The sequence below is a fragment of the Cupressus sempervirens genome, chromosome 8 (genome assembly GCF_028749045.1).
Source record: "Cupressus sempervirens isolate cs-2001-9-10 chromosome 8, ASM2874904v1, whole genome shotgun sequence".
NCBI classification, from domain to species: domain Eukaryota; kingdom Viridiplantae; phylum Streptophyta; class Pinopsida; order Cupressales; family Cupressaceae; genus Cupressus; species Cupressus sempervirens.
The window spans coordinates 823,406,777-823,419,587 of NC_143125.1; the positions used below are offsets into that span (position 1 = coordinate 823,406,777).

The following is a 12,811-nucleotide window of genomic DNA, read 5'->3' on the forward strand; positions in this document are numbered from 1 at the left end:
AGATCTATGAAACGTCTTCTTCCCTGTATCCATCCACATAATATATATTGGAATGGAATGCATATTATCACCATCATGCATTGAAAAAGATGTCGCTGCAGGTGAACCATATGTACTCATGCTAACTGTATCAACAATAGGTGTTGCCGCATCGAAATATATGGACATAGGAACAACATTAACTGCTGCAACAGAAAATTGAACTGAATTTGTAGTTGATGAAAACTCATAATCATTAACATGTGTGGCTTCATTAGAAAATACATCAACCACTGCATTTATACCATTGAACTCCTCATTGGATGCTTCAACTGACATAGAAGTGGCTGCTGATATGATAGTCTCCTCGCATTCTCCTAATTCCACTATTGCTACGTCATCATCCCCTGACAAGGCTTCATATGTGGTCTCCTGACTTCGCACGCATGTCTCTACTGACTCTGCCGAAATGCCCACATCACCAACATCATAGCTGGCTGGCTCTATACGTGTCTCGATCCCACCTGAGAAATCGACTACCTTCTGCTCTGGAGCAACATACAAATCATCAATGTTGATGCCCATCTGTCTAGCCATAAGCTGCAACATCATATCCATTCGCCTATTCTGCTCCTGTTGCATATGTTGCCCCTTCTCTAATGTACCCAATAACTGTCTGAACATCACATCTTGATCTGGACTAATATACATCTTTATCTAGCTATCAATATGATCTCCACAGGATGGCAGGACTTATAGCTCTGATACCACTGTAATGGACACCCAAGAATGCCCAAAAGCTGAACCAACTACTGAAATTATATTAATTCTAAAAATGCTACAATCAAGTACAAAGAGATGTATTCCAAAGGCCAAACCCTAAGGGAATGACGTCTAGAATGTTACAACAGAGAATGAACGTCCCCTATTGCCAAAAAAGAGTGTGATTCACACATCCAAGCTATTATCAAATGTAAGTCATAATCATTCGATACAATAATTCCATCCTAAACAATGAGACTCTCGCCCCTATTTATCCTATTCCTTCACCCTTCTAGAAAGAACTAAAACATTAATTAATTACAAGTGCTAGAAGCTTTCCCCTTCCAATAATTAATGCACTCTCTAGAAACTCCTCTCTTGCAATAATTAATTGTGCTTCTAGAGGCTTCCACCTTTCCAATAATTAATACACACTCTAGACGCATCTCCTTTGTAATACAACAATTAATTAAATTAATTAAATATAAAGCCACCTTTTAATTTTAATTTATTTAATGACTTTATAAGAAATTAATTTAATTTTTTCTCATCCTCCACTTAGACTTTGGAGAACGTGAAGGCCAAAAGCTGGGATCATTACAGTGAGAGACATTCTTTTATTCTGTTTCAATGCCCTAACACCTAAATCTATCAACACAAGTTGTAGAGCTCACCACATGGATCATCTGCATGTGGGGAAACCATGCAAGAAGCCATTTGACAATTCCAAGTGTGGGTGTAGATGGCATCAAAGAGGAGTTTGTATGAACCAGACATATTTTTTATGTCATGGAAACTAGACACTGACACATTGAGGATGGTACCTTTTTGTACATAGAAATCATCATAGGTATTCAGAAGTTACTCAAGGAAGAGGACATTTATTTTCTACCCTAAAAATAGGGAATTTTTGTAATGTTCCCAATATTATTAAATAATATTTTTTTACGTGGCCAAGAATCAATATTTTTATTCTCTTGGGCCCTTTGGTTATTTTTGTACTTATTGACTTATTGCTATTTGGTAATCCTTCAAGAAGTTTCCCCGAAGCCCTTTATAAGGCCTTCTTCTAGGTTGTTTTAGGCATGCGATTTGGATTTTTTTTTTGTACTAAAAATTCTTATTGGAGTTCTCTATTGTTCGCCATTTCAGAAGTGAAAGATCTTCCCTACTTGGCTTTCCGATTTCAATGGGATTCAACCCTCACCCTATTCCGTCACCTGTAATACTTTGCTTGGATCTAGCAAATCGGAGCACCATCTTTGTTTGTGAGTATTAATTGGAGAATATTGGTACTCAATATCTATTCATGCTTGCCATTTATTTGGAGTTCTGTTCTAATATTATTTGCATGAGTTTGTATGCTCTTTCTAATTTCTATACAATCACTGACTTACTCTTCCATCCACCTTCATCTATACTCCTCTCTCCTATCATACTACCTCCCTCCATCCATACTCGTCCCTCCATCCGTACTACCTCCCTCCATCTATACTCCTCCCTCCATCTATTGTACTGTCTCCCTCCAATCGTACTTCTCCGTCCCTACTCCTCCCTCCATCTATCGTACTCCTCCATCCGTACTTCTGCCTCCAATCGTACTTTGCGATCCGTACTCCTCCCTCCATCTATCATTGTACTTCCCTCCATCTGTACTCCTCTCTCCATCCATACTTCCCCCAACATCTACCGTACTACCTCCTTCCATTCGTACCTCCCCCTCCATCTGCCTCTTTGTCCAAACAAGGGACATTACAATTTTTGATGTGGACACTTTGAGGATCGCGCCTCTTTTTGCATAGAAACCTTCGCAGGCATTCGGAAGTTACCTGAGCAAGAGGACACATGTGAAATTGGTCGAAGATGGGAAAAAATCATGCAACTCTTGCTTAGGTACATTAGAAAATAACATTGCCGGAGCACTAATGACCAAACGTTATTTTCTCTTCAAAGAAATTTTAATAACGAATTACTGATAACCCTAGGCAATAGTTTTGCCGTGCAATGGAAGGAACTAATAAATGATTGTAGTGTATAATGTATTTATTGCATACGTTAAAAATGCTTTTCAAACTTTTAAGTGCACCATACATTATTTATTTTGTTATGACAAAACAAGTGTCATGTTATCTTCTAAGAATTGTTTAATGGCATGACAAAGCATATAGAGGTCTATCACCATTCATAATATTATCTAGTAGTAAGTGATTCATGTTTAATGTTGTACAAATGATGACCAAATTAATGTGTGACTAAGCTTGCATATTTTAGTTTCCCCGCAAACTCATTACACACCAAGACAGAATGGCTAGTTATGGCACAATCTTAAAGTTTGTTCTAGTACTAGACGGTTGTTTTAATGCATGATTGTTGGTTCATTGATTCAATCTTATGGCAAGCGGTCATACTCATGATAGACACGACACTTGCCTTGACAATTTCCTGCACAAACTGGAAATAAATCAAGATCTCACAACTAGCCTCCACTTTCATGGAAAATGGTGATAAAAAGTATGCCAAAAAGGTTCATCTCACGCCTCTTATTGACCCAGACTTGCAGTCTCCCATTAGCCCTTCTAAAATTAAATTCAAAGGCCAACCTATTAAATGAAAAGAAGTCATCTTCATCGTTATCACTTTGCTCTATAAATTGGAAATAACCGTTTGTTTGCTGGAATTAACCTGGAATAAGGAAACGGGAATAGGAAAATTGGAATAAATCTATTCCAATTTTGGTCCAATGCAAGAATAAATCCAATTCCAAAAAATACTAGGAATTCGATTTATTCTCATTTTGGGCCAAAATTGGAATAGATTTATTCCAATTTTCCTATTCCCATTTCCCTATTCCAAGGTAATTCCAGCAAACAAAATGCGTATTCCAGGATAATTAAAGCAGAAAGTAATGAGAAATTGGGATAGCAAAATAAACGCGTATTCCAAACGCATGTCACCCATGTCTGTCATTCTCACAGCATGCCCGCCCGTCTTGACTCCACTTTAACACCACAAATGTCAATGTCCTCAAGTCTTCTCTGAAAGACATCAACGTCTCTTAGTTAGGCCCACATTTTGTATCCAGCTTATTCACATTAGTTGTATCTTCTACAGTGATTGTCATCCAATCAGAAGATGACTTGATAACTCCCCAATGCCTTAAATGTTGATGTTTCATACATGAGTGCTGAAATGTACATACTATGCTGAATTATTAATAAAATAAATCTGACTATTTTATCAATAGATCCGTCCGTTTATAAACTAATCTTGATGAGTAAGCTTCCAACCAGTCAATACTACTCTTTATTATTATTAGTCATAATCTTCTAATCAATGCCATAATCATAATCATATTTTGTCACAATAGTTCTTATCATAATGTTATCATTGTCTTTAAATATAATTGATGTTTAAAAATAATTGATTATATCTCAGTTTTGGCTTCTGAGAATCTATATCGTCTCAATATCTCTTGACCCCATTCAACACCTCGTCTTCCTTATAATCACCTGCCTTCTCCATCTCATTACCAGCACTGCTAAGTTGCAAGTCGATGATACACCCAGATTCTCTTCCATTTTTTCTCATCATGGCCAGGCTGTTTTTATTCACTCTTATTACACTCTTTCTTCTCCACTTCTGCAGCGGATGTATTGAGAGGGAAGCCCATGCCCTTCTTCAATTTAAAGCCAGCCTAAATTACTCCACAGATGTACTGAGTTCGTGGGAAAAGGAAAAAGATTGCTGCCTTTGGCATGGTGTTTCCTGTGATAACACCACCCATCATGTCGTTGCTGTTGATATTGACGGAACTTCTCTTTTGGTGAGTAATTATTCAGATGGTTATAAATATGAAGCATTTCCTAACTCACTCAAAGTAGAGGCCAACGCCATATCTGAGAGCTTGTGCAATCTCACTTTTGTTGCAACCATACGCCTCTCTGAAATGGGATTAACAGGTACTATTCCTCCCTGCTTTACAAATCTCTCTTCTCTAGCTCAGCTAGATTTATCTTTAAACAGTTTTAGTGGGAATATTCCTCCTCCTCTATTTAATCTCTCTTCTCTAGCTCAGCTAGATTTATCTTTAAATAGTTTGAGTGGGAATATTCCTCCTCTATATAATCTCTCTTCTCTAACTAGTCTGAATCTTTTTGGAAATCAATTCACAGGAAGCATTCCTTCCTCACTTTCAAATCTCTCTTTTCTAACAAGCCTAGATCTCTCAGGAAATCTGCTCACTGGAAGTATTCCCCCCTCTCTATCTTACCTCTCTTCTCTAACTACACTAATTCTTTATATGAATAAACTTACAGGAAACATTCCCTCCTCTTTTTCTACTCTTTCTTCTCTAACCAAGCTAGATCTTAATGGAAACCAACTCACAGGAACCATTCCCTCCTCTTTCTCTAGCCTCTCTTCTCTCACTTATCTAGATCTGAGTGAGAATCACTTGAATGGATGTATCCCAGATTCTTTGGGCAATCTCTCTTCCCTAAAAGCAATGGTTATTTATGACAACAAACTGAGTGGAACTCTTCCCCCTTCATTTTCAAGACTCCAGTCTCTTTCCTTTCTCGTTGCTGATGAAAATTCATTCAACCAGAGTATTACTTCCTTAGTACTACCTTCTACACTTGAACAACTTTCTCTCTCCCTAAGTGGGCATCATATTATTTTAGACTCTGTTTTACAAAACACTAGCAAATTAAAAATATTGTTCTTATCCAATTGTGTACTCACCACCAATACCAGATGGATTCCCTCATTTCAATTAACTTTTTTATATATAACATCATGTGGGCTGGATCGTCAAGTTCCTTCATGGATTTCGACTCAGTTCTCTCTTGAAGAGCTGCAAGTAGTTGACAGCAATCTTGTTGGAGAAATTCCCCCTTGGCTACTAGATATGAGCCCACGCTACCTCAATCTTACAAGAAATCATCTGCAGGGTCGTCTTTTGCTAAATACTTCAGCATGGAAAACAATAGAGATTCTGGATGTGTCTAACAATGCTCTGTGTGGAAACATACCACCAATTTGGCCGCCTCATATACGAGTATTACTTCTCAACCACAATTTGTTGACTGGAAATATTCCTACAAGCATGCAGTTCAGCTCTTCATTACGTGTACTGAATTTGGCTAATAATCATTTCAGTGGAATCATCCCTCCAAGCATATCAAATATTTCCTCACTTCTAATTTTGAATTTGGGGAACAATTATTTGGGAGGTATGATACCATCCGAGATTAGTAAGCTAAGTCAGCTGCGTTCCCTGGTGATAAAGAGTAATCAACTGAGTGGAGCAGTTCCCCCCACAATATCAAACTGCACAGAACTAGAATTTCTAGATATTGGGCAAAATCTATTGGAAGGTCCAATTCCAAAATCAGTAGGAAACCTTTCAAAGATGGAAGCTTTGACAATGAGGGAAAATAAGTTGGAATGTAGTATTCCTACAGAAATTGGCCAGCTGAGCAACCTCCATATCTTGGATCTTTCTTCAAATCATCTATCAGGATTTATACCACACAAGATCTTTAGTTTGCAAGCAATATTGATGGAACCACAACAGGGATTTATCATGACTGAAATGGATTTACAGCTCAATAATATGACAGATTTCATGTATGAAGATGAATTGGATATGAATTCTAAAAGCAGAGATGAGCACTACCCATATATTTTATCCCTCATGGCAGCCATTGACCTCTCCAACAATCATTTGAATGGTAATCTTCCTTCTGATTTGGGAAAGTTGAAAGGTCTGATGTTTCTCAATCTATCCATGAATAATTTGAGTGGTACAATTCCAGAGAGTATCATACAATTGAGCATGCTAGAATCATTGGATCTTTCCATGAATCATTTTTGGGGAAAAATTCCATGGGGGCTTGGATCTTTGAGTTATTTGGGTGTGCTTAAGTTATCCAACAATAACCTATCAGGTAGCATACCACAGGGAGGCCACATGACAACATTTACAGAATCTTCATATGAAGGTAATTCAAATTTATGGGGATGTCCACTCTCAAGAAACTGTTCATGGCCAGAATTTGTCTCACCTCCTCCCATTCCTTTGTCTCTCAATGAAGAACAGAATGAGGAGAGTATATGGTATTGGATCGTAGTGGGACTATCATATGGTGCGGGTTTTGGAGGAGTTGTGCTATCTATTGTGCTCGCAAAAAGGTGGGGTCAGATGTACTTTAATGGGGTTGACAGAGTCTTGAAATATTTATTTCCAAGGTTCCAAAATTTGACAATATGAAACAAGGGTTGACTCAGTGGGGACAGAGCTTGGATGTTTGAGCGATTTGGGTGTGCTTAAATTATGTAGCAATAGTCTATCATGTTTCATACCACAAGGTGTCTTCATATGAAGGAAATCCATATTTATGGGGATGTCCACTCTCAAGAAACCGCTCATGGTCAGAATTTGTCTCACATCCTTCCATTTCATCTATCTCTGCAGAAGAGCACAATGGGGGAAGTAGTGGTATTTGATCGTAGTGGGACTTTCATATGGTGTGTATTTTGTAGTTGCGGTGCTACCTATTGTGCTAGCAAAAAGGTAGGATCAGAATTACTTTGATTGAATTGACAAGGTCTGGAAATGTTTATTTTCATCGTTACTAAGTCTGACAATATGAAAGGTTTTTTAAAGATGAGTTATTAGATTTTTTTATTTAAATATTCTTTTAGATTTTGAAGTTGATTTAATCTATTGTTTATTTTTAGGATATTAGATAAATAAAATTATTTGTATTTTTTTCAGATGTGTGATTAAATGGAATTTTTTTATTGGCATGTCAATAATTTGAGATAGATTCAACAAATTCATTGTTCTCATTATTATTATCAAAGATCTATGATAGTTATCTAACAATTATATGTAAAGAAATTTTTTTCCATATCTACGAGAAAAGGAAATCAGAAATACAATTTGTTAGCTTCTTCTATTTGTAAGGTTAACAATTAATTTTTCAACTATTTTATTTAATTTCAAAGTAGTTGATGAATTAGCTTCTTTTTTTGGTAGCTTATTTTTTGTTGTTTTATTTTCATTCATACTATAAAATTTGACTCGTTAATATACCTAAGGTCATTTTTTTAATTAATTTTTTGAATTTTGTAAGATTTTGATTTTGCAACTCCATTTGTAACGCCCCGCCAGGGAACCCAAAAGAAATTAACCTAAAGTTTCACTAAGTTTGTCAAACATTTTTTTTAAAGATAATAACTTAACAACAATAGATATAATGTAGTGGAAGCATTAATCACATATATAAACACAATCCATAAAACAAATTACCTCTCTTAAGGGTCCCATGACATTTAATCACATTTAAGTTTAATTAATACTAAATCAAATATAGAACAAATCCACATCAAAGAATAATCATAAGTATAAATCTATTTAAATAATATACAATTATATCGAATGACACTTAGCAATAATTAGAATGCATAATCATCCACTATACAAGTCACAAGGTATGAAAAGCTCAAAGAACATACATCATAAAATAAATTACATCATCTCGTAAGATTTTTGAAATCAAATACAATATAACAAGGTATAGCCATCCAATAGAAATACAAGATCAAAAAGAAAGGTACAACTACACAGGTACATCCAGCAACGACATTCAATGGCCAAATCTCAATGGTATAAGAAAAATGCACTACCACTAACCTTGAGGAACCTAAATAGCCCACTCCTATCGTGTTGATGATGTAACCTCAATTTTCGTACGGATATCAATCTCAAAAATCAAACTAACATCTAGGTCAAGGAAACACCTGAAAACAAACTATCTCAAAGAGTACCAAGACACAAGTATCATCTAATCCTAGAGTCAACAATGACACATAGGAAATGTACCATGTAAGTGGGAGAGTGTCATCGCACGAGCCAACTCTAAGGTTACCCTGGTAGCCTCTCTAGACTTGACCCCTTAGTGTCTCTATGTGGCACCACTATCCTCTCGTATAGACAAGGCATACTAACGAAGCAATGTCACAACCAAGCATCCACTCTACTCCCATCCTAGCTTGTACTAGCACTTGAGGCATGGATGAGGAAAAATTAATTTATTTTAACCCATTTAATGAAAGGTTATCACTTATTAAAATAACTTACAATGGGTTATCCAAGCAACCACTTTCCAATGTACACATAGATGACCTACCCTGGGCTCATAAACGTACAAATCATAGAATCATATTTTTCATCTCAGCCCTTTACAAGCAATGAAAAGAACCTATAGATAAAACACAATAATCACCTCAGTCCTTTACAAGCAATTGGAAAGCACCTAAAGAAAAATCTCAATATCTCTTCAGTCCTATACAAGCAACTGGAAAACACCAAAAGATAAAACACAATAGTTACCTTAGTCCTATACAAGCAACTGGAAAGCATCAGAAGATAATTGATTGAAGACTCAAAGGTTACACTAGAAAAGTCACACCATTTACCTCAGTTCTACACAAGAACTGGAAAGCAATAACAACCAACAAATCAAACTCATCATAGAAGACATGTGACTACATCACAATGGTCAGGTATAAAAGATTGTATACATAACATCATCACCAATCAAAACCCCCAAGCCTCTAGTAAACATCCTACTTGGTCAAAGTACTAAGTCAAAACCTGAACCCAACATCAGTAAACCACACATCACATAAAGTAAAAAACAATGTAACTTTCATAACCCATTAGGTTTGAAAACATAAAGGTCAATTTTTACTATGGTTTTAAGTTTTCATTTTCATTTTCAAGCATGATAGTTTGATAATGTTTTTGACTTTACAGAAGAAACACACTTTCCCTAGTAATAAAAATGGTCTCATTTAAACTAAATCATATCACCAAATCCGAGCTTATTGAAACCCATCAATTTTCCCAATTTGAATTATGATTATCAATCTACTTCATTAAAATATATTATTAATAAAGTAATTAATAAAAATATTCAATTAAAAAAAGTATTAAAATATTCCTGCAATTTAATAATTATTAATTATTGATTAAAACATTTTTCTAATTAATAAAATAATATATTTATATTAAATTATTAATAATTATTATTATTTAAGACTGCAAAATAGGAATACAAAAATTAATAAAATTCCTAGAAAAAAAATCTTGATCAAGAGAATAGAGAACGAAGCTCTACAACTACACGACCTCCTTTGATGCAATGCAGGCTTCATGACCTCTTTTCCTTCCTTTACATGGTGGTACTTCTTCTTTTTGGCTTTGTCATGTCGATTGTGGCTATCATCTTTGTTTCATTTTTCTCTTTGCCTGCATGGGGTTTCTTTTGTGGCTTAAAGTGTTTGAGAGTGCTTGATTAGGGTTTAGATTAATGTCATTAGAGTCAAGTCCTCTCAGCTCCCAGCCTAGCTTACATGTGTCTAAGGTTAGAGGCTCTTCTAATGATGGTGGGAAGGAGGTGGAATTGGAATGTCCAAGTAATAATTTCCATGATAATGTGCAGAAGGAAGGTGGGGTTTCTCAAAAGGAAGGTGGGGTTTCTCAGTCATTGTATAAAGATGTTATGTATGAGAAATCTAAACCCAAATGTTCACCATCTATTTCTTTTAATGGAGCTTTCAATGAGAAAGTTGGTGATTATCAAACGCCCACAGCCAATGGAGATAGATGTGAAGGAGAATCAGCTAAGGATGGAGTCTGAGACAATGATGGAACTAGTAAGTCTATCCCTAATGACTTCATAAATTTGTCTTTATCTCCTAACAAATATATGAATGTGGCTATTAAGAAGGAGCATACAAGATTGAAGGACATTTCCATTTTCTTTATTTGTGTTGATAAAGAGTCACTTCCCTATCGTGATTTTTTTGATGATTGGATTGCTAATATATGGGGGAGAAAATTAGGGATTCAAGTAGGTTTCTATGGAATGATCTAAAAAGGTCTTTTGTGGTTTTCCTTAAAATGCATGGAATGTAGGAAAGATTTTTGGAACCAATATCTTAAAATTTATTTGGGACCAATCCATAGGATTTTATTCTAACCATCCCTAAGGAAAAGGTGGGTTGGCTATCATGTTTGGCCTACTTTGGTTGACAAGATTTCTGACAATTGTTTCTCTCCATGTCATAGAGTTATCTGGGTTTTATTTAAGCTTGATGAAATGTTTATTGGGTTCTAATCATTTATGTCCCTAATGATTATAGAGAGTGTGTTGCATTATGGGAATAGTTAACATGTTATTTACCTAAAACTCATTGGATTTTTATTGGAGATTTTAATATGATAGAGAATAAAGAAGATAAAAGTGGAGGCTATGGACATTGTTGGAAAGGTAATGAATTTTACTTCTGGTCTTGTTTCAAGAGGAAATACAAAGTTGATAATTCTATAGCTCTTCAAAAGAAAAGATTCGTTGATATTTAGTTCACCTAGTGTAATAATCAATCTAGGAGGCAAAGAGTATATTGTTGGTTGGATAGGATTTATGTAGAGGATTTAATGTTTAGTATTGCTAATAAAGATGTTCATAATCCTATAAGTGTTTTTCCTACATTTCTTTCTGATCATCATCCCATTTATGCAAATATTTTTGTGGATAGTGGGCTTGGTAACAATAGGAAAGCTTAAAATGGTTTTAAACTCAATAAATCTTTATTAAACAATGAGGAGATAAAGGGGCCATTCATATGGTGACATATTTATATAATTTATGTAACACAAAGTTGAACCATAGGGATAGATGGAGCCTTTTGGTGGATTTTTGGAAAAAAATCTATCAAATTATTGGTAAGAAATGAGGTAGGGATAGGGATGAGGAGGAGTAGGTCATGTAGAGTTCCTTGAATTCCATTGAAAGAGTTTAGAGTAAGGGTTGTGATCTTAACTTAGAGGAGAAACTTATATGGACTAAAGCCCATCTTAGAAAGATTCAGTAGTATAGGATATGAGGACATCAAATCCAAGCTAGGATGAACTAGATGAAGGAAGGGGATAAATGTTCTAAATACTTTTTTAATATCATAAGAGCTAAACATAAGAAGGAATTAATTGAGTCTATCCAAGTAAATGAAAATCTAAATAATGATCCTAGTTGCATTAAGAAGGCTTTTTATAGCTTTTATAAAAATCTTTTTAGCTCAGAATTCACTAATGAAAAAAAGGAGTTAGATAAATGTCTTAATCTTATTCTCAAAAAGATTAGTAATAAAGATACTAAGGCATTGGATAGACTCGTCACTTTGGAGGAGATTAAGGAGACTATTCTTTCTCTAGCTAATGTTAAGGCTCCTAGGCCTGATGGCATCCCTGTAGAGTTTTATAAACACAATATTGGGTAGATTGGTGACTAGTTGTTGGAATTTTATGAGAATGCTTACCATTTTGGCTCACTTGGAGTTGACATCAATAAAGGGGTTATTAATTCATTACCAAAAGGTGGGGATAAATCAAAAGTTAAGAATTGGAGACCTATAACATTATTAAATTTGTCATACAAAATTATTGCTAAGATCTTGGCTAGGTGGATAGGGGGCTTCTTAATGAGTTTATCTCTCCTACCCAAACTGGTTTCATCAAAGGAAGATTTATTCTAGAAAACCTCATTACTAATAGGGAAGCTATGCATAAGGCTAAACATGATCATCAGGATGCAACAATGGTTCTATTAGATTTTGAGAAAGTTTATGACAGAGTAGAGTGGCCTTTTATGATGGGTATGTTGTAAGCTTTTGGATTCCCTCTTGATTTTTGTAAATGGATTAACATATTACCTAAGGATTCTTTTATAGTTATAGATGTTAATGGGGAGTTGACTGAGAGGATTATTCTTCAAAGATCTATAAAAAATTGATGTCCACTTGCTACCTCATTGTTTGTAATTATTGTTGATGCATTATTTTATATTCTTAGAGCTTCTCAATTAGGACCTCTTGTCAAGGGTATTAATTTTCCCAATCAATAGATATTGCTTAATTCTCAATTTGTTGATGACACTGCCCTATTCATAGGTTTGGATGAAGTGAATTTTGATAATATGTACCACATATTTCCAATTTT

General features: G+C 35.2%; 1 protein-coding gene across 1 annotated transcript; it reads left to right on the forward strand.

Annotated features, from left to right (window-relative positions):
• The first annotated feature begins 4,238 nt into the window (after positions 1 to 4,238).
• On the forward strand, positions 4,239 to 7,371 carry LOC149544933 (uncharacterized). Its single transcript, XM_089796468.1, has one exon. It carries the CDS (start codon positions 4,295 to 4,297, stop codon positions 7,013 to 7,015), a length of 2,721 nt encoding a protein of 906 aa, XP_089652594.1. The 5' UTR covers positions 4,239 to 4,294; the 3' UTR covers positions 7,016 to 7,371.
• The last annotated feature ends 5,440 nt before the right edge of the window (positions 7,372 to 12,811 follow it).

What these genes read in the sequence shown, in the direction of transcription:
- LOC149544933 (XM_089796468.1), top strand. Translation starts at nt 4,295, where the DNA reads ATGATACACCCAGATTCTCTTCCATTTTTTCTCATCATGGCCAGGCTG.